At 48.9% G+C, this 18,607-nt stretch overlaps 1 protein-coding gene across 3 annotated transcripts in view; it reads left to right on the forward strand.

The window, feature by feature from the left end:
• Positions 1–17,164, forward strand: part of SMAD7 (SMAD family member 7) — a 29,589-nt gene extending 12,425 nt beyond the window's left edge. For all 3 annotated transcript variants that reach the window (XM_040091216.2, XM_040091214.1, XM_040091215.1), the window contains one exon: positions 15,268–17,164. In XM_040091216.2, the coding sequence (XP_039947150.1) occupies positions 15,268–15,806 (539 nt within the window). In that variant the 3' untranslated portion in view covers positions 15,807–17,164. The remainder of the gene's footprint in view (positions 1–15,267) is intronic.
• Positions 17,165–18,607: the final 1,443 nt, after the last annotated feature.

The raw sequence follows: 18,607 nt of genomic DNA on the forward strand, positions 1-18,607 counted from the left end.
GGGCTTACGTCGTTTTAATATTTTTTAATCTGCTTTGAGCGTCGCAGGGCGCTGCACCCTTTCCTTCCCAGCCTCGCTGGGAGTCGTGACCCCTCCCTGCTCCTTTCTTGCCTAAAAACCGCAGTCCAGTCCTGGAAAGGACAAGGTTATCAGGGGTTAATGCCAGGATGACAGCACTGGAGCCTCTGGAGCAGAGCAGGCTGCCTGCCAGACTAGGAGCCTCCCGGCTCGCCTCGCACATCATCTGACCGTGGCCGACTGGGAGGAGGGAGCTGGTGCTTGGCACCGACCCCGGGCTCTTGGCTTGGCCACCCGCTCTGGTTCCTTCAAGCCCCGGGAGGGCTTTTTTTTTTTCTTCTTTTTCTTTTTTCTTTTTTTTTTTTTCCCTTTTTTTTTCTTTTTTTTTTTTTTTTTAAGGGGGCTCTCACCCTGTGGGGACCCTCCTGGGACACAGCCGGGATCCTCCTCCCAGCTCCGGACGTTTCGCCGGTTAAAATCCTTCCAAAGCAAATAGAATCCATTTAATAATTACTTTTTAAGTGCTCTAGAGCCTCTTGAGCCTTTCCTAGATACTCTCCTACCGTGTGTTTTGAAGAAGAAATGATAGCAGAGGTGCTGCCCCCATTAGATAGTGTCAGTCCATACCTGTACAGCTTCGTTAAACCCATTTTCCCAGATGCCAGCAGATTTTCCCAGCCAAACGGTGCCTTGGGAACAGCTGACGACAAAACGCAGAAAGACCCCAGAACCAGCAAGTCCACCATAGTGGGGATGGTGGCGGGAACACTGATGGGGGGACCACGATGGGGTCACCTGCGTTCTAACCCCACAGCCTGGCGTTTTTTAGGGAAGAAAGAGGCTAGGAAGGTGAAATTTTGGAAGCTGAATGCCTGTTCAAAACCGCGCCCTGCTCGCGGCGGCCGTCCCGCTGAGCGCCGGCAACTTGATCACTGGGGACATTTAAAACTCAGTGGGACAAAAACACTCGTAGAGGAGCAGCCCCGGGGCTGGCAGGGATGTGGGCTGCATCGTTTCCATCCCCACTGTCTGCCAGCGGGTATCGCTTACCCCAAAGGAACCAGTAACATTAGCCACACGCGTTTCCCTGCCACGGGCATGGGGTGGGGGGGAGGGATGCCTGTTTCCAGCCACGGCGGCCAACACCGCAACCCTCCCCGCTGCCCCACAGCGGGGTGCAGCGCGTTTTAGGGGCTCCCGGGAGAAAACTGTGCGCGGGGACCCCGTCCCCAGCGCCAGCTGTGCTCCAGCTGAGCGGCGGGTGGGTGCCAGCCCCTCTGCCGTCCCCCGCCGGCATGAATGACCCGCGCCACAGCCTGGCCGCCTGCCTACTGTCACAAAGGAGCTTCCTTCCCGGTTTATTTTCAGCGCCGGGATATTATTAACCGCCGAGGCACAGTTCTCTTGCTCTAACCACCCTCGCTTTTTGCCTAAATCACTTTGTTTTCGCCCGCCCGTCGGCGTGGCCGCGGTGCCGCCGGGGTACCGGCTGCGTCACGGCTGCTGTTGAGGAACAGAGGGCACGGAGGAGCCTGATCCTGCACGGGGCTGAGGGCGGGCAAGGGAAGGAGCTCGGCGGCTCACAGGATTTCCGCCTGCTGTCTTTGGATTAGCCCCTGGGGTTTTTTTTTTTTTTTTTTTTCCCTTTATTCTTCACCTTCTTTTAATAAATGCAACATCTTGGGTGTTGCTGTCTGCCTCTTTCTCTACAACATATTTTACTTCATTTTATTTCTCTTTTTTAAAATTATTTCGGCTTTTTTTCCTTCCATTTTCTCTTCATGTTTTCCCTTTTTTTTTCTACCTTTTCTCCTTCTTCTTCTCCTTCTTTTCCTCTTCCTTCTCCTTTTTGCATTTTCCTCCCTTACATTTTTCTTCTTTTCCTCCTTCTACTTCTTTTCTTTCTTCTTCCTGTTTTCCATCTCCTTGTTTCCCTTCTTCTATTTTCCTTCTTAATGCAAGAAACGAGGTTTTCTGGGCAAGCATTGCAGGGATTTTCCATCCCCATCCAGGGGAGGGTGGGGGCTTGGATCACCTGTGCACAGACCTGCTGCCACCCTTCGGGGGGGTCTTTGCCCATGGGCTCAAGCCATCAGTTCCAAAAAGCTTTTTCCAGGGTGTTTTGTGCTGCTGGGGATGTGATGACAGCAACACACGTTTCTTTTTTATTTTCTTTTTCTTTTTTTTTTTTTTCCTTTCCCCCTCCCTTCTTTCGGGTTACCGTTTAAATGCGTGATGATAACTTTCACCCTGTTAATTAACAGGAAACATTGGGACAAGACAGGAAATTACATCAGTCTTTTATGAGGAAAGAGCCAAGGAAAAAAAAAAAGGCAAGAAAACATAGTTATTAGTGAAAGGAAAGAAAGTGCCAGGGGAGGGAAAAGAAAGAAAAGGAGAAAGGAGGAAAAAACACCATCTCATATGCCCTGCTTTTCCAAAGGAGGCTGCTCCAGTACTTGATTTTATTTTTGTTATGTTGAAAAATATTTGACTAGCAGGGTCACCTTTGCTTGAGCGCGACGGTCCAGCTTCCCGAGGAATTTTTTTATTTTTTTTTTTTTTTTTCATGCTTTTTTCTCAGCTTCCTTCCCCAAACTGTGAGGCCTAGGAAGCTCTTGGCCGGGAGACTAATTTTGGTTTGGCTGCTCAGCCCTTCAAATTGGTCCCCACCCAGTGTCATTATCTTGGTTTTAACTTGCAAGGGGGAGGAAAAAAAAAAAAAAAAGGGAAAAAAGAAAACCCAACAGAAAAAAAAAACCCACCCTGTAAGAGCTGGCTCAGCCCTTCTCTACCCTTTTAACCTCACTACAGAAAAAACCTACTGGCTTCAGCCTCCCTGGTTGGGCTGTGCTGGCAGCGCTGAGGCACCATGGGCTGGTTGCAGGAGGTCCTGGGGATGCTCCTAGGGATGCTCGCCTGTCCCTGGCTCCGTGGTCCTTCCTCACCCTCCCTCAGCGGGATGGATCCCTCTTGGGGTGCTGGGGTTTGGTGAGCCGGCTTTGGGGTGAAGTCCTGGCTCCCTGAGCATGTGGAAAGGCAAATTTTGCCGTTAAAGGAGTAACTGCTGGGGCTCTTAACCCTAGTCGCAGATACGTATTTTATAGATGTAGGGGGTAAGTGGGGCTGTAGATGGTTAAATGCTGAGGAAAATCTATTCAGCCTCTATGTATAGGTTGAATATGTGTGGAGATCATTTATTCAATATAAATATAATAATTATGTGAGATGTAGTCAACATATAATGTATATATTCCATAGATACATAGGTTTAATACATTCAATATACTCGTTGTACATTGAATGCGTTCCATATTTGTCCAGAGCTCTGTGCAATACTTGCGCAGGCTGAAGAGATTTTGCTCGCAGAAACCAGAACCTCCTCAACAAGAGGTGACTTTGTGGTGGAGAAACTCGGCTGTTGGGAAGGGGGTGGAAATGCAGGCCTCTGCCACTTTCCAAGTGGCGGGGTTGGCTGCGGGTCCGGTGGTTTTTGGTGACGGAAGGCTACGGGCCGAATTTTTGGGTGATAAAAATTACCAGGCGTCGCTGCTGGGGATGAGCCCCCTCCATGGTGGGAGATGCAAAATAATACCAGAGGAGCTGAGTTGTCCGTTTGCACACTGGTGTGCAAGGTGAGGTTTTGAGTAGAAAAGTAGGGAAAATGGCAAAACAGTGGAGAAATTAAGCCATGGGGTGAGGTCCTGCCCGCCCACGCGGGACAGCTGTCAGTGACCCTGTGGCTGGGCTCTGGCAGCACCTTCCCAGGCAGAGAGGACAGAGTCAATAACTGCATAAAATCATTCTTCGAGCGGGAATCAAGTAACAGGAGTTTTATTTGGAAAAGGAGCTGGGAGCCTGAAGTTACATCACTGCATTTGAACTGATGAATTCATTTTCTTTGGAAGCCTGTCTGAGACTTTTTAGCTCACGATAAGGAACAAACCCATAAATCATAAGCAGAGGCCTGTAGTTTTACTGTTCTTTGTCACAGCCAAGCATGGAAAATGTATCCTGGGTGTCAAGAGCATGAAGCCTTGGCTCACCTGGGAGCTGCAGAGCAGTTATTTTCTGGAGGAGCTGATGTGGTGCTGGGCTTGCCAAGCCCCAGATTCCCTGGACTTCATCCCTGCGTGAGGATGCTCCTGGGTCTTAGTGATTCCCAAATTCCTTGGGTTTCAGTCCCATGTGAGGATGCTGCTGCATCCCAGTGATGCCCAGTTCCTGTGGGCTTTTTTCCCATGGCAGGATGCTGGTGGCTGTTGGTGACACCCCAAATCCCTTGAGTTTTGTCCCCATGGGAGGATGCTGGTGGCTGTTGGTGACACCTCAAATCCCCTGAGTTTTGTCCCCATGGGAGGATGCTGGTGGCTGTTGGTATCACTCAAATCCCCTGAGTTTTGTCCCCATGGCGGGATGCTGGTGGCTGTTGGTGGTGCCACCCTGGTCATGGCAGGTCCCTGCTCGGGACACATCTCTGCTGTCCCACCAGAAGTGGGATGAGATGAGCCATGAGGAGTTTTGGGGCGCTTTTTTTTTTTTTTTTTTTTTTTTTTTTTTTTTAAATTTTTTTTAAACCTGTGTGCTGCCGACCTGCCCCGTTTTATAGCCCGGGGCAAACCTCTGCTGGCCTCTGTCTGCGAGAAGGGGGTGCCGGCTCCGCCGGAGCGCCGGGAGGGTTAATTACTTAATGAATATAATATTCTCCATAATTGCTACACGTTATTAATCCAGAGCAAAGTGAAAGGCGAGGGGAGGGGTGTGTGTGTGTGCATGGCCAGGCTTGTGAGCTCCTTCCCAACGCCATCCTTCCTGTCTGTCCATCCCTTGATTGCCCCCTGCCCGGGCCGGGGCTGTCCGTGTGTCCGTCTGTCCGTCCGTCCACCCCTGGGCGGTGACCCCGGGATGTATATATCCAGCGTACGGCGTGCTCCGCCGCCCCGCTCTTAGGAATAGGCGTGATTAGATTATGAAGGCAGACAGAAGTAATGATTAACTTTTTCAGTCTGCCTGCTGTCTCCAGTCTGGCGCTGGGTGTTTTTTTTTCCCCCTAAGTAGGCCCTGGCCCCGCGTCGACAGGGTATTAGGTTGTAAAGAAAGCCAGGAGGAATGAAGGCAAGGGAGGGAGGGGAAAGGGGAGGGAGGGAGCCTTTTCCATCGGATCCGGGACTGGAATTTATTGGCAGGAATGCAGTAAATGCTCCAAATGCCAGCCCAGCTAAACAGTTTTCATAATTGTTACGGAGCGGGGCACGACGGACGTGAAAAGGACTTTTGTTCCTGCTCTGCTTTTTCCGTGGGTTTACATCTCGGCGAGGGAGATGCTGCTCTGGGAAAAGTTGCTGGGGGAAGTGGGCTTTTTTTTGGTGTGGAGAGAAACACGTATTTACGTCTGCTTTCAGTCTTTGGGGGAGAATTCTGGGTCAGTGTGCTGCAGGGAGAGGAGGGTTTTGGGTTTTTTTTTTCAGTACTGGAATAAGAACAGCAGCGATGCTGTGTTGTGTATATGTGTGTGTGTGCGTAATGCAGTTGGGGCTGGGGGGGGGAAAACCCCTAACACACATCTGCGTATTAAGTATCCATTTGGAAATCCTCGACCGCCCTTCTCCGGTTTTTATTCAGGTCTTAACAAGGTTTTTAAGGTGTAACCCACACGGCTACATGTTGTCAGTGGAGAGCTGCGGCTTTTCCTGGGGGCTGTATCCCTGCCCTCCCTTGAGGATCCCTGGGTGCTGGGCGACCTTCCCCGACTCCAAACAGTGAAGCTTTATTTTTCATTGCAAAAAGCTTTTTAAGGTCGCCCTCTAAACCCCAGCGGGGTGGCTGTGCTGAGGCGGGCTGTGACCCCACGGCTGGCATGGCCCAGTGGCCTCTGCTGGCTTCGGCATCTGCGGCGGGATTTATCCCAGAAAGGTGATGGGCAGGATGCTGCCACAGGAGCCTCCCCCAGCACAGCCCAAGCCAGGAGAGAGAGAGAGAGAAATTCTTGGCAAGCTCTGGCTGGGGTCTGATTTGCATGGCAGTAAGTCAGGAGCCCTTTGTGTGCTGGTTTCTCTTTCTCAGAAGGTTTCTGGTTGAGATCTGGGTTGGGTGTGGGTGGGGAAGAGGTGTGTCCTGGTAGCCGCTGAGGCTGAAGGTGGCTGCTCCTCTCGGGGAGCTGGGGCTGGCACCAGCCCTGAGTCACTTGGAGCTCCCAGCTCAGCATCTAGTGGAGGGCTGTGTTCTCCAGACAAGCCTCTTGGGCTGATTTGTCACAAAAGTGAGATTATTTCGGGTTGCCTCAAGGAGGGGGAGAAGGTTGGAGAGTACACAGGGCAGTGGAGCACCTGCGCCGCTGCCAGAGCCAGCGAGTCCTCACCAGCACAGAGCAGCGACATGCAGCAAAAATGGGATTTCTGGGAGGGTTCCACATGGATCTGCGTGCGCCTGTGACTCTTTGGAAGTCCCGGGAGTCTTAAAAACCCCATGGATTTTGGCAGGGCCGCTCTGGGAGGGTCTCACCTCTTGCAGCACCCCTTTGTCCCACCCAGCTCGAGTTGGAGCTTGGGGAAGGGATTCCCGTCCTACTGCTTTTTTGAAACAAGGGAAAAGTTTTCCCACACCTTTGAGGGGTGCAGGAGGAGAGGCAGATAAAGAAGGTTCTTTAAATTAAAACTTCAAAAATAATTAGGCTGACTGTATACTAAACAACAGCAAAGAGGCCCATTTACTGTAAATATGAATGGATTTGGCTGGCTTCTTCATCCCCACCCTTCCTCTAAGGCTTTTCTCTGAGCTGAGTCGAAATTCGGCCTTCAGACAGCACGGTACTCTATAATTTGCATGGCTGATGAGGCCTGAAGCCTGGTACGGAGGAAACTGGAGTCAGCTGGCTCCTCTAACCACTGGAGACAGGCAGACAGGCATTTTTGGTGTGTGCCTGCATATTTCCACCCCCCCGCCCGCCCCACCACCTTGTAGCTCCAGCCTTGCCTTGCTTTTAAAGAGAATGGTCACAAGAAAAGGGTTCTTCTCTTCTAGAGTCGTTTTTAGCCGTGGTAATTGATTAATCACTGTAATTAGACAGTAGCAGTGACTAATAGGATGTTTATGAATCAAATTTCTGGTTTGGTGGACTCCGTGAACTCAGCAGTTTCACTTGGGTTCTTTCTGTGCCATCCTGTAAATGCAGGGGACGTGGATCACCCCACGCTTTCAAATATGGTTTTTTAAAAATATTTTTGGATATTACCCCTTGCCCATCATTTGGGCAACCACTTTTGGCATCTGCTGCAGTGGTGTTTGCTCTTGAGTCTCTGCAGGTCTGCAACAACATGCTTGCAGGGCTTCTTTCTTTTCCTTCTTTCCTCCCTCCCTTCTTTCCTCCCTCCCTTCTTTCCTCCCTCCCTTCTTTCCTCCTTTCTCACTTTTACATTCTCGCTGAATTCACCCTCGAGAAGGTCAGGGCTGGGTTCCAGGTTGGGGGAGGGCTGACTCAGGGCTCCACCAAGCTGTGGTGGGAATCCGAGGGGATGTCCTCGGGGGTGAATCATCTCTACCCACCATCTCACCTGACCTCATTTTTGTCCTGATTTCACAAGGGGGATTCCCAGCTGTGGGCAGTTTTCGGTTGGGTCACCTGGGGACGGAGCAAACCCCTCCCAAACTTTCAGGTCAGCGTTGATACCGACCTAAACCAAAGCCTGGGAAAAACAGGGAAATGTGAGGCTCCTTCCCCTGATGGCTTCTGCCATATTTTATCCTGCTTGACCTCATCAGACTCAATCTTAGTAAACATCAGCAAATTGAAATCTTGCGGTGGAACTTAGCATTTATTTTCGTGCAAGGCTGACTGATTTTCGCAAGGAACAAGGAGCCATTTGAGTGATTGATTGGACAACTAGCTAATAAATTAAAAAAAAAAAAAAAAGTAATCTTAAGGCTCTTTAGCCTGCATGACCGCCGTATATGCTGAGTAATAAGAGCCGTCTAATTAGACATAGACACAAATTTATGGTCCAGCCTGTCAATCCACGGATTAGGGACTGCATAAGTACCTACTGACACGATGGGCTGTAATGGCTCCTGAAGAGATGTTATGGTCTATCATGTCAATAATCCACAGATTAAAGGCTCCCTAAGCAGTTGTTGACGTCTCAGCTCTTGGGGGCTCTTGTGCTGGGGGACCCCAGGGCGGTGCCATCCCTGCAGAAGGCGAGGGTTTGTTTCTCCTGCAAACCTCCTGTGCTGGGAGCTGCGAAAGGTTTGGGGCAAGCCCTGCTGTGGGTGGAGCCTCCAGGCTGCCCACAAACTTGTTAAAGGCACAAAACTCCTTTTCTGCAGCAGGATTTATCCTTTAATGTGGATTTAGCCTTTAATTTCGACTTTTTTTTTTTTTTTTTTTCTCCCCCCCTTTGCTTTTGAATGTACCTGGAAATCTAGCTTTTAGGTATTTCTCTTTGTTTTGTTTATCTATTTGATTGGTTTGGGTTTTTTTGGTTTTTTTTTTTTTTTTTTCATGTTTTGTTCTGTTATTCCACCCTCTAAGTCGCCTGAGAGACTAGAAAGGAAGTGGGATTACCCTTTTTGGGTGCATGTTTTTCTTTGTTTTGTTGAGCACACTACGCTCTGTGTTCTCCTCACCTGGAGGTAATAATGCCTTCCACTTCTCAAGTAAGAGGTCAGGGGGATGTTTTTTCTGCGATCCTACAAAACCAGCACTTGCCAGTCCTGTGGGCCCTCCAGAAGAGCGTTTAAAACCCCATGGAAACCTCTGGGTTTTGTATCTCCGTCTCTTGCGTCCCCAAGAGTAGGAGACGATGAGGGTCATGGCACTGTCCCGGACACACAAATGCCACCTAAGGTCAGCCAAGAGAGATTATCAGGCGTAGACATGCTGAGCTTGGTCTCAGCCCCGGCCCCAGCCAGACACGTTGTGCTGACACCAGTCCAGACATTTTTTTTTTCCAAGCACAAGTGCCCTCCGTGTGTGCTCTGGGTGGATAAAGGAGGAAGGGCTGTAATGTGCTCATCTGCTCCTTGGCAGCGCCCAGGGCACTTATTTTCCAGCAGAAAGGTGTCTCCTGGGAAGCCAGGCAGGGTTCTCTCCAGGTCTTTGAGTATCCCAGCAGCACAAGGACCTGGAGCTGCTGCAGCCAGCGCAGAGGAGGCCACGGAGATGCTGCCAGGGCTGGAGCCCCTCTGCTCTGGAGCCAGCCTGGCACAGCTGGGGCTGCTCAGCTGCACAAGAGAAGGCTCCAGGGAGAGCTCCGAGCCCCTGCCAGGGCCTGAAGGGGCTCCAGGAGAGCTGCAGAGGGACTGGGGACAAGGCACCCAGGGACAGCACCCAGGGAATGGCTCCCAGTGCCAGAGGGCAGGCACAGCTGGGATCCTGGGAAGGAATTGGTGTCTGGGAGGGTGTTGAGGCCCTGGCACAGGGTGCCCAGAGCAGCTGTGGCTGCTCCTGGATCCCTGGCAGTGTGCAAGACCAGGCTGGACAGGGCTTGGAGCAGCCTGGGACAGTGGGAGGTGTCCCTGCCCATGGCAGGGAGTGGAAGGAGATGATCTTTAGGGTCTCTTCGAGCCCAAACCATTTTTGAAAATGAGGAGACTTCTGTTAGCCGTTCATGGTAAATGCTACCATGGTGAGTGTTGTGCCAGGGTTGATGTTTGGTGGGAAATCCAGACTAAAGAATGAGGCAGAGGAGGGTGTGAGATGCTGAGAACTTTAGGAAGAGCATGAGAAGGTGTTCAGGACCAAAACTGGTTTTTTGGGAAGATAAATCTATATGTACAAAAAGTGTACATACATAGTTCGGAACACTTCTACATTTGGATAGTTTAATTTGCATCTCAGCCTGGTGTCACTGATGAAAGATCCAATTATTAAAGGCATTTAAAATCCTCATCAGTAAGGCCATTCCATTCCCATTTTCAATGCTGAGTTGTTGTCACAGATACAGATAATTTTGACAGCCCTTGACGTGATGAGCTGGGAGCAGTCCTGGTGGGTCAGAGAGATCAGTGCTAAACTTGCTCTTTTCTTTTGAGGTTGTTTGACCACAGGAAAACCTTTAGCTTAAAAAAAAACAAATCAAACCAGAACAAAACCAGAAGATCCCCAGCCTAGCTCCTCTTTACATTCATGAACTTGGCACTGGGGCAAGGCTGACATCCGAAGGGCAAGAGATCTAAAACAACCCCAGGACTGGAGCTGTGCTGTTCCAGTTTATTATTACTATTTTTTAAATCCAGTTTTGCTAAAATGCTTTGGGTCTCTGCAAATTAAAAAAAAAAAGGAGAGTTTTTTTTCTTCCCAAACTCATCAGAAAACTGCTGGAGCTTGGAAAGAAAAAAAGTATAGATGGCACACCTTCATCAACGTAAAACTCACCATGAGATGGAGAGAAAAGCCACACCAGAAATTTCCCGCCGCTACCAAGCAGGGAGAGTTGTGAGTCCTTCTGCCATAGCTTGGAAGAACCAAGTGTGGGACTCGATAAATTTTGGTGTTTCTGTGGTGTGAATGTCCCCTACTCACTGTTGTTTCTGCAGCTGTCAGGTTTTTTTTTGGGGGGGGGGGGGGGGGTGGTGTTTGTTGCTTTGGTATCCCATCCTCCTGGATTTCTGCATGGATGAAGCATTTTCAGCAGGATCGTGTCCTGAGACCGCAGACAGTGACGTGCACACCCCCAGTGAGGAGAAATCCCGACTGTGGTGTTTTATTGAGAAAATTCAGGCAGGACTTGATGGTTTTGGAGGCCAAGGCGAGTGGTGAGGAGCCCCACAGCCTCTCGTGCTGGTTGGCGTGTTGGGACTTAGCAGGGATGATGTTTTTGTGGAGGACGATGGATACATTGGCAAAACTGGGGCAGCCCCTCAGGAAAATCCAGGAAGGCGTTAAAAATATGGGGGGAAGAAGTGAGTTTTCCAGTGGGAACGGGGTATGGTGTAATATGGTTGTGCCTGGGGCATCACTAGCGATGAACCATCTGCACCAAAATTACCAAAAATGTTACCCCAAGGGGCTCTGGGGCGCTGCATTGATTTCTCCCCTCTGTGAGGAGCCGATGTGAATGGCTCCTCTCTCTAGACCTGACTGCGAGTGGTCAGCGCCACTGACTCCCTAAATTCCTGAGGGGAAATTCACTTTATTTTCAGTTATTTCTATACCATTATTTTTTCACAATGAGCTTGCACAACGCGCCGGGGGGAGCCTGCTGGAGCCTCCGGGCGGGCTCTAATGGAAACCATGGAAAATCCAAATAACCCAGCGATAGCAGCAAACGGAGGGATCCTTAATAACGAAATAATAGTGCAGACGTTTATAGCATTAAGAATTATCATTGTTTGCTGGGATATGGGAACGCTCCCAGTTTGCTGGGAGTTTTCCAGGCATTTAGAAAGGGACGTGTTTGCGCCGAGGAGCTCGTGAAAAAATGATGCTTTTAACTCAAAACAGGGGTCCCGAAGGGTTTGCAGCCATCTACGGGCTGTCGCACACGAGGATGTGTGGCTGTGGGTTTTCCTGGGATCTGGGATTTTGTGTGGGTTTGCAGCAGGCGGAGATGGGAGCTGGATGATGGGAGCTGGATGGTGGGAGCCCGCCGTGACCCCAGGCTGGACAGGGTGAACCCAGCAGGGTGTTTTGAGTTTGAGCGTAATGTTTCATTGGCACAGATCCGCGATTATTGCCACCAAAAAAAGCTTTTTAGGAGGGGGAAAAAAAAAAAAAAGAAAAAGTCTGTCGCTGTAGGAAGCATCTCTTGAGTCACTTTTTCCTTCTCTCCCGCCACCTCCTCTCCTGTCGGAGTGATGCCACTGGCTTTTCCCAGCCCTTTTCCTGGCGCACGCCAGAACCAGGGAAGCGGGTGGGAGCAAGGGGAGGGTGTGCTCCTCCAGGGTCCCGACAACTGCAAAAACAGCAGCTTTGGTGGTGGCTGGCAGGGAGGCCTGAGCCTGTTTATCCGAGCTCAGCCCTTATATTCTCATGGATTTTTGACTAGACATGCAGTCAACAGCCGGAGCCCACAAACGGAAGAGGCTCTGGCATATTTATTCTGTGTGCTGGCATCAGCTCCTTAAAAAAAAAAAAAAACAACACTCAAACATCCCGGATTACCTAAGATTCATCCTTGAGGTCTGGTCACCCCGTGTCATTCAGAAACCTAGTGGGATTCATTCATGAACTTCCAGCCCTCCATAAAGGTCTGTTCATTCATCGCCAAGGCAGTTTTCTTTTTTTTTTTCTTTTTTTTTCCCTTTTTAAAAAAAAATTATTATTATTGGTAGTTTGGTTTTTTTTTTCTTTTCCTTAAATGCTCCAGCAGTTAAACAGCTCTCTGTAAGCAGCAGTGGTCTAGTTGTTACGTGGTTGTCACTAATGCAAGAACAAAATCCAGGTGGAAGAAATCCTTCTTTCCCCCTGATACTTCCTGAAAGGGATAATTTTATGTTTGAATCGGTAAAAACCTATAGGAATTTCAGCAAGGGTCCAATGGCTCCAAAATTCCCTCAACTGCTGTAAAACAAAACCCAGAAGGCTCTGAACATTCACTGGCAGGCTGACAGTGAGGAGGGAGGTAAAGGGTGGTCAACAGAGACCCCTCCCTTTCGAGTGAGGAGCATCCTTCTCCTGGATCCAGAAGCATCCCTCCCAGATTCCTCTCTCACCCAGGCAGGAGGTGGAACCTCCATCCTGGGGGTGTTTCTTGCCCGTCTGGATGCACTTTTGCATGGAGGACACCCCGTCTGGGTTGGTGGGGAGGAAGTAGCCCAAACTGCCCTCCCTGCCCCTCCTCAGTCCCAGGTTTCCGCAGGACATAAGGTTACCCAGAGCAATGTCTTGTGAGGCACCAAAGAAGGGGGTGGAAGGACAAACTGGGGTGCACCTCCACAGAAGCTGTCCCGGGGACCACCCCAGCATGACCTGAACCCCCACCCCTGGCTTAACCTGGGAACGAGGGTCCCTATTTTGAGATGTACACAGTCAGGCCCATTTTTAGTAGCTGCCTCCAGCCAGGCAAAAACAGAAAGGAGAAATATTTTCCTTGCTGGCATAGAAATGAGGAAATTAAAAGTGTGCGGCTGGGCTTTTTTTTTTTTTTTCTCTTTTTTTTTTTTTCTTTCTTTTTTTTTCTTTTTTTTTTCCCTTCTTCTCTCTTAAAAGCACAGTGCGGGGCTTGAACACGATGGGGGAGGAAAACTGGGAAAAATGGGCTTATTAATAGAAAAATAATAGAGAGAGCAGGCAGCCAGCATGCTGCCCTGGGAGGGAAGGGTTTTGGGGGGGCTGCAGGAAGAGCTTTTGCTTGTTGGGTCACCCGCCATCCCAGCTCCAGTAGTTTCTCTCATAGTTCAGGGGATTATTTTGGTAGTGCTCACTAACTCGCATTCCCAGCTTGATTTTTTTTTTTTTTTTTTTTAAATACTATTATAGAGATGAATAGTTCCCAGGTCTTAACATGCCTGCTGAGGCTGGAAGGAATTACCCGCCGAGCAGCGCCAGGCTGCTGGGGATCCTCCATCAGGAAAAGGCTTTCTCACATTTTTTTTTTTCCCTCCTCCTGCCTTGCTTTTTCCTCCTACATCATCGCCGTGCTGCATGGGGTAACAATGGGAAAGGGAGTTGAGAGAAGGAGGCTGCACGAATGAATTTCTACGTCCTTTTTGCAAGTTTTTAGGCTGTTTTTGTTAACGTGTGTGAGATTGTTTGGGTCCCTCTTATCTGTTGGCACTTCCTGTCAGTTAGGGTGGCATCTCATGTCCCCATACTGTCCATCACCCGGGCCCTGCAGGCAGGGAAAAGTCCCATGAACCAGAGCAGTCAAATTCTCATCCCTTCTGGTCCCGTGGGGTGGCTTTCAGTGTGGTTTTTGAAGAAGCACTTCATTTTTTTTCAGTGTCTGTGTACAGCAGATTGTCATTTATGGAGTTAAATCCATCATTCTGTAGGGGAGTCAGGTGTTTGGTGAACCCATCATTCCGTAGGGGATTCAGATGTTTGGTGAACCCATCATTCTGTAGAGGATTCAGGTGTTTGGTGAACCCATCATTCTGTAGGTGAATCGAGTGTTTGGTGAACCCATCATTCAGCAGGGGATTCTGGTGTTTGGTGAACCCATCATTCCATAGGGGATTCAGGTGTTTGGTGAACCCATCATTCTGTAGGTGAATCGAGTGTTTGGTGAACCCATCATTCAGCAGGGGATTCAGGTGTTGGTGAATCCGTGATTCTGTAGGGGATTCAGGTGTTGGTGAATCTATCATTCCGTAGGTGAATCGAGTGTTTGGTGAATCCATCATTCAGCAGGGGATTCAGGTGTTTGGTGAATCCATCATTCTGTAGGTGAATTGAGTGTTTGGTGAATCCATCATTCCGTAGGGGATTCAGGTGTTTGGTGTACCCATCATTCTGTAGGTGAATCTAGTGTTTGGTGAATCCATCATTCCATCGGGGATTCTGGTGTTTGGTGAACCCATCATTCCATAGGGGATTCAGGTGTTTGGTGAACCCATCATTCTGTAGGTGAATCGAGTGTTTGGTGAACCCATCATTCAGCAGGGGATTCAGGTGTTTGGTGAATCCATCATTCTGTAGGTGAATTGAGTGTTTGGCGAATCCATTATTCCGTAGGGGATTCAGGTGTTGGTGAACCCATCATTCCGTAGGGGATTCAGGTGTTGGTGAACCCAGCATTCTGTAGGGGATTCAGGTGTTGGTGAACCCATCATTCCGTAGGGGATTCAGGTGTTGGTGAACCCAGCATTCTGTAGGGGATTCAGGTGTTGGTGAACCCATCATTCCGTAGGGGATTCAGGTGTTGGTGAACCCATCATTCCGTAGGGGATTCAGGTGTTTGGTGAACCCATCATTCTGTAGGTGAATCGAGTGTTTGGTGAATCCATCATTCCATCGGGGATTCTGGTGTTTGGTGAACCCATCATTCCATAGGGGATTCAGGTGTTTGGTTGCATTAGAATCTCACCTCTCCTGTTGGCGCGGGAGGTGGTCCTGGTGCTGGTTTGTGTGAGGTTGTGACATCGTCATTGACAATGTCATTCAGGACCTGTAAATCCAACTAGATCTAGACACTGAAACAACACAGGAATGCCTCAAACCTGGAAATGTTTTTTTTGGAAATGGCGTATGCACTGTGGACATCGATGTATGCGTGGAGAGGGCTGTGAAGACGTGGGCAGGCAAGGCTCTGCTGGTTCCCTTGATGCTAAACCTCTCCCTTTTTTATTTCTTTCCCTGTTTTTCCTCAGATTCTCAAGTTCTTCAGGAGCCAGGGGATAGGTCACACTGGTGTGTGGTGGCATACTGGGAAGAGAAGACACGCGTGGGTCGGCTGTACTCTGTCCAAGAGCCCTCCCTGGATATCTTCTATGATCTACCTCAGGGGAATGGTTTCTGCCTCGGACAGCTCAACTCAGACAACAAAAGCCAACTGGTGCAGAAGGTGCGCAGCAAGATCGGCTACGGCATCCAGCTCACCAAGGAAGTGGACGGCGTGTGGGTGTACAACCGCAGCAGTTACCCCATCTTCATCAAGTCGGCCACACTGGACAACCCCGACTCCAGGACGTTGCTGGTCCACAAAGTGTTCCCAGGGTTTTCCATCAAGGCTTTCGACTACGAGAAGGCGTACACCTTGCAGAGACCCAACGACCACGAGTTCACGCAGCAGCCATGGACCGGATTTACCGTGCAGATCAGCTTTGTGAAAGGCTGGGGCCAGTGCTACACGAGACAGTTCATCAGCAGCTGCCCCTGCTGGTTGGAGGTTATTTTCAACAACCGATGACTCGAGACATAGTGAACTCATGACATCTATACTCCTTTGCTGCTATTACTTCCTTCTGAGTGCTTGCTTTTCATGCAGACTCTTATTTTTCGTTTGTTTGTGTTTTTTTTGTTTTGTTTTGTTTCGTTTTGTTCGCCCTTCTTCGTTTTGAGAAATAGCTTATGAGAGGTTGTTTTTTTTTTTTGTTCGTTTGTTTGTTGGGTTTTTTTTTTGTTGTTGTTGTCGTTGTTTTTGCCTTTGGGGTATTTTGATAAATATATCTATTTTTTAAAAGTGTGAATGACCAATAACTCTCAGAAGGGCGAGAGAAGGGTGCAGTGGGGATAGATCACATGAGATAATTACTTCACGCCTCTCAAAAGGATTATCCAATGGGGATCGACGGATTTGAAAGCCACTAGCTCTATGTTACAGCTCCTTCTTTTGGACAACACAAGGAGATGACTGTATTTTTGTACGCACCACCTTGCCAGCGACGGTGACACCGAGAACCCTTCCCCAGCAGTGCTGACCCCGCGTTGCCGCCGAAGGATGGTGCAAAAACCTTCCCAGACAGGTCTTTTGCCGACCTTTTGTGTTTCTCTTGTTGCTGGGTTCATGTCTTGTCACTGTGTCCATTGTTCCACTGCTTTTTCTATGTTTTTTATGATCGTGGATTGATGTAAGGGGAGAAAACAACAGCGGAGGGACTTCGGGCATGGCCCGTGCTTGATCGTTTTGAGCTGAGGTGCAAAGTGACAGAATTGTAAACCTTTAAAAAAGAAAAAAAGAAAGAAAGAAAAAAAAAAGGTTAAAACAAAACTAAAGAAAAACGAGTGGGGAAAACAAGAGAAAAAGTGTTCACAACAGTCGGTGTGTCGTAACCTGCTTTAGATCAGGTTATCCAGGTACCATCTTATCTGGAAATGCAGTTGTGCTTTCATTTCTTCTTGAATTCATACACGAGTATGATACTTTTACACTGTTCTTAGCTCAATGAGCATGTTTAGACCTTAACATAAGCTATTTTTCTAAATATAAAGGTTTAATTGAACAAGAGAGCATTCTTCTTGGAACTTTAGCATTGTAGTGCTTTGGAAAAACACCCACACAAAAGAAAGGACTCCTTAAAAAACCCTGAGATTTATTAAAGAAAAAAATGTATTTTATGTTATATATAAATATATTATTACTTGTAAATATAAAGACGTTTTATAAGCATCATTATTTATGTATTGTGCAATGTGTATAAACGAGAAAAAAGTAAGAAAGATGCACTTTGCTTTAATATAAATGCAGATAACAAATGCCAAATTTAAAAAAAGAAAAAAAAAAAGAGAGAGAACACAAGATTGGTGTTTTGTTTTGTTTTTTTTTTTTTTTTTTCTATGGGTGTTATCATCCAGCTGAATGTTTCTTTTTCTAAAGGAGTCTATGTTCCATTAAAAAATAAAAATGTACACTTGATCCCAAACTGTGCCAAGTGGCTTTTTTTGTGGCGTGGATGAGGCAGGCTGGAGAGATGCTGCTCTGAGTGAGTGTGGAGTGGGGTCAGTGGAGGGAGCACCACCCCAGCCCTGAGTGGGGCCTCTCTGGGGTGGGTGACACCTGGCTGGGATCATCCTGACCCCTGGGCTCCGTTGGCTTGGATCGGTGCCTGTGGCTCCGGTTTGGATGCACCCCGTCAGCCCAAGGCTGGAGGTGCTGGCTGCCCAAAACCCACTGGGTTGTTTCTGGTTTTGTTCCTTTTTCTCCAAACTTCAGCCTGAAGGAATCCCAGTGCTGGGGACACGGCTCCTGTTTGACCCTGTCCCACAAATACCGGGCCAAGCTTGTGCTCTCTGCTGGGACACAGGTGGCCTGTGCCAGCCGGTGAGGGGGAAAATATGAAGAGAAAGCCAGTCCTTGGGTTTTCCTATTCTATTTCCCACCCTTTTCATCTCCCATGCCTCTGGAAATAAAGGTGGTTGTTTCCTTTTGCCCCTCTCACCCTGCCTTTAGGCATTCCCTGCTCCACATCCTCTGCCGGGGGCGAGTCCCCACAAACTGTTCCTGCCTTCCGTGGAGCAGGAGCTTGAGTGGAAACCCTGGGAGTCATGGAGACTGAAGCACCTGGACAAGGGGAAAGTCCAGATGGGCTTGTGAGCTCCCACCCTTACAAAGAGCCTGGAGCCCAGGGATGTTCTTTCAGCCTCTGCTGTCCCCCAGGGTGGGTGGGTGGGTGGGAATCTCAGCAGGCCAGCCTCTGTGAGCAGCAGCTCGGTGCCGTCCCTTCTGTTCAGCACAGGTGTGCCCTTCCCAGGGGAATTTACTGACGTTTGGTTGTCCCCAGATGGGCAGAGCCTGCAGCTGGACCCATGGTACTGAGCACGTGAACCAGCTCCTAAATGGCTTTTGAGCGGGGGCAAGTTTCAGCTTCCAGGTTCTCTCCTCATCCTTCAGGTGGGAATCGGCATGGAGAGCTGAGGCAGGATGGAGGTGATGCCTTGGGAGGGATGACGTGGGGCAGAGACTGGACAGAGCTAGAGAAGAAAGTGGGTGTTTATTGAAAGGCCTTTAGGATTCACCTTGGACTGGACAAGAGCCTGGCCAGGGCTATATCCAAGGTGGACTAAGACTGGTCACAAAATCACTGACCAGTCACGAGATTTTACATTTTTATAACTTTTTGTCTATCTGCATATTGAGTTTAATTGTCTAATTACAGCTGCAGGCTGTGAGGTCCCATCTTTCTTGTTTTCTCCCTTCAGCCACCGTTGTTTGTGCTTTTGTGGCTGAAAGTTGTCCTTGGAGTGCAGCAGGAACAGGATTTGTTTTGTGTC

Source organism: Hirundo rustica, chromosome Z, assembly GCF_015227805.2.
Source record: "Hirundo rustica isolate bHirRus1 chromosome Z, bHirRus1.pri.v3, whole genome shotgun sequence".
NCBI classification, from domain to species: domain Eukaryota; kingdom Metazoa; phylum Chordata; class Aves; order Passeriformes; family Hirundinidae; genus Hirundo; species Hirundo rustica.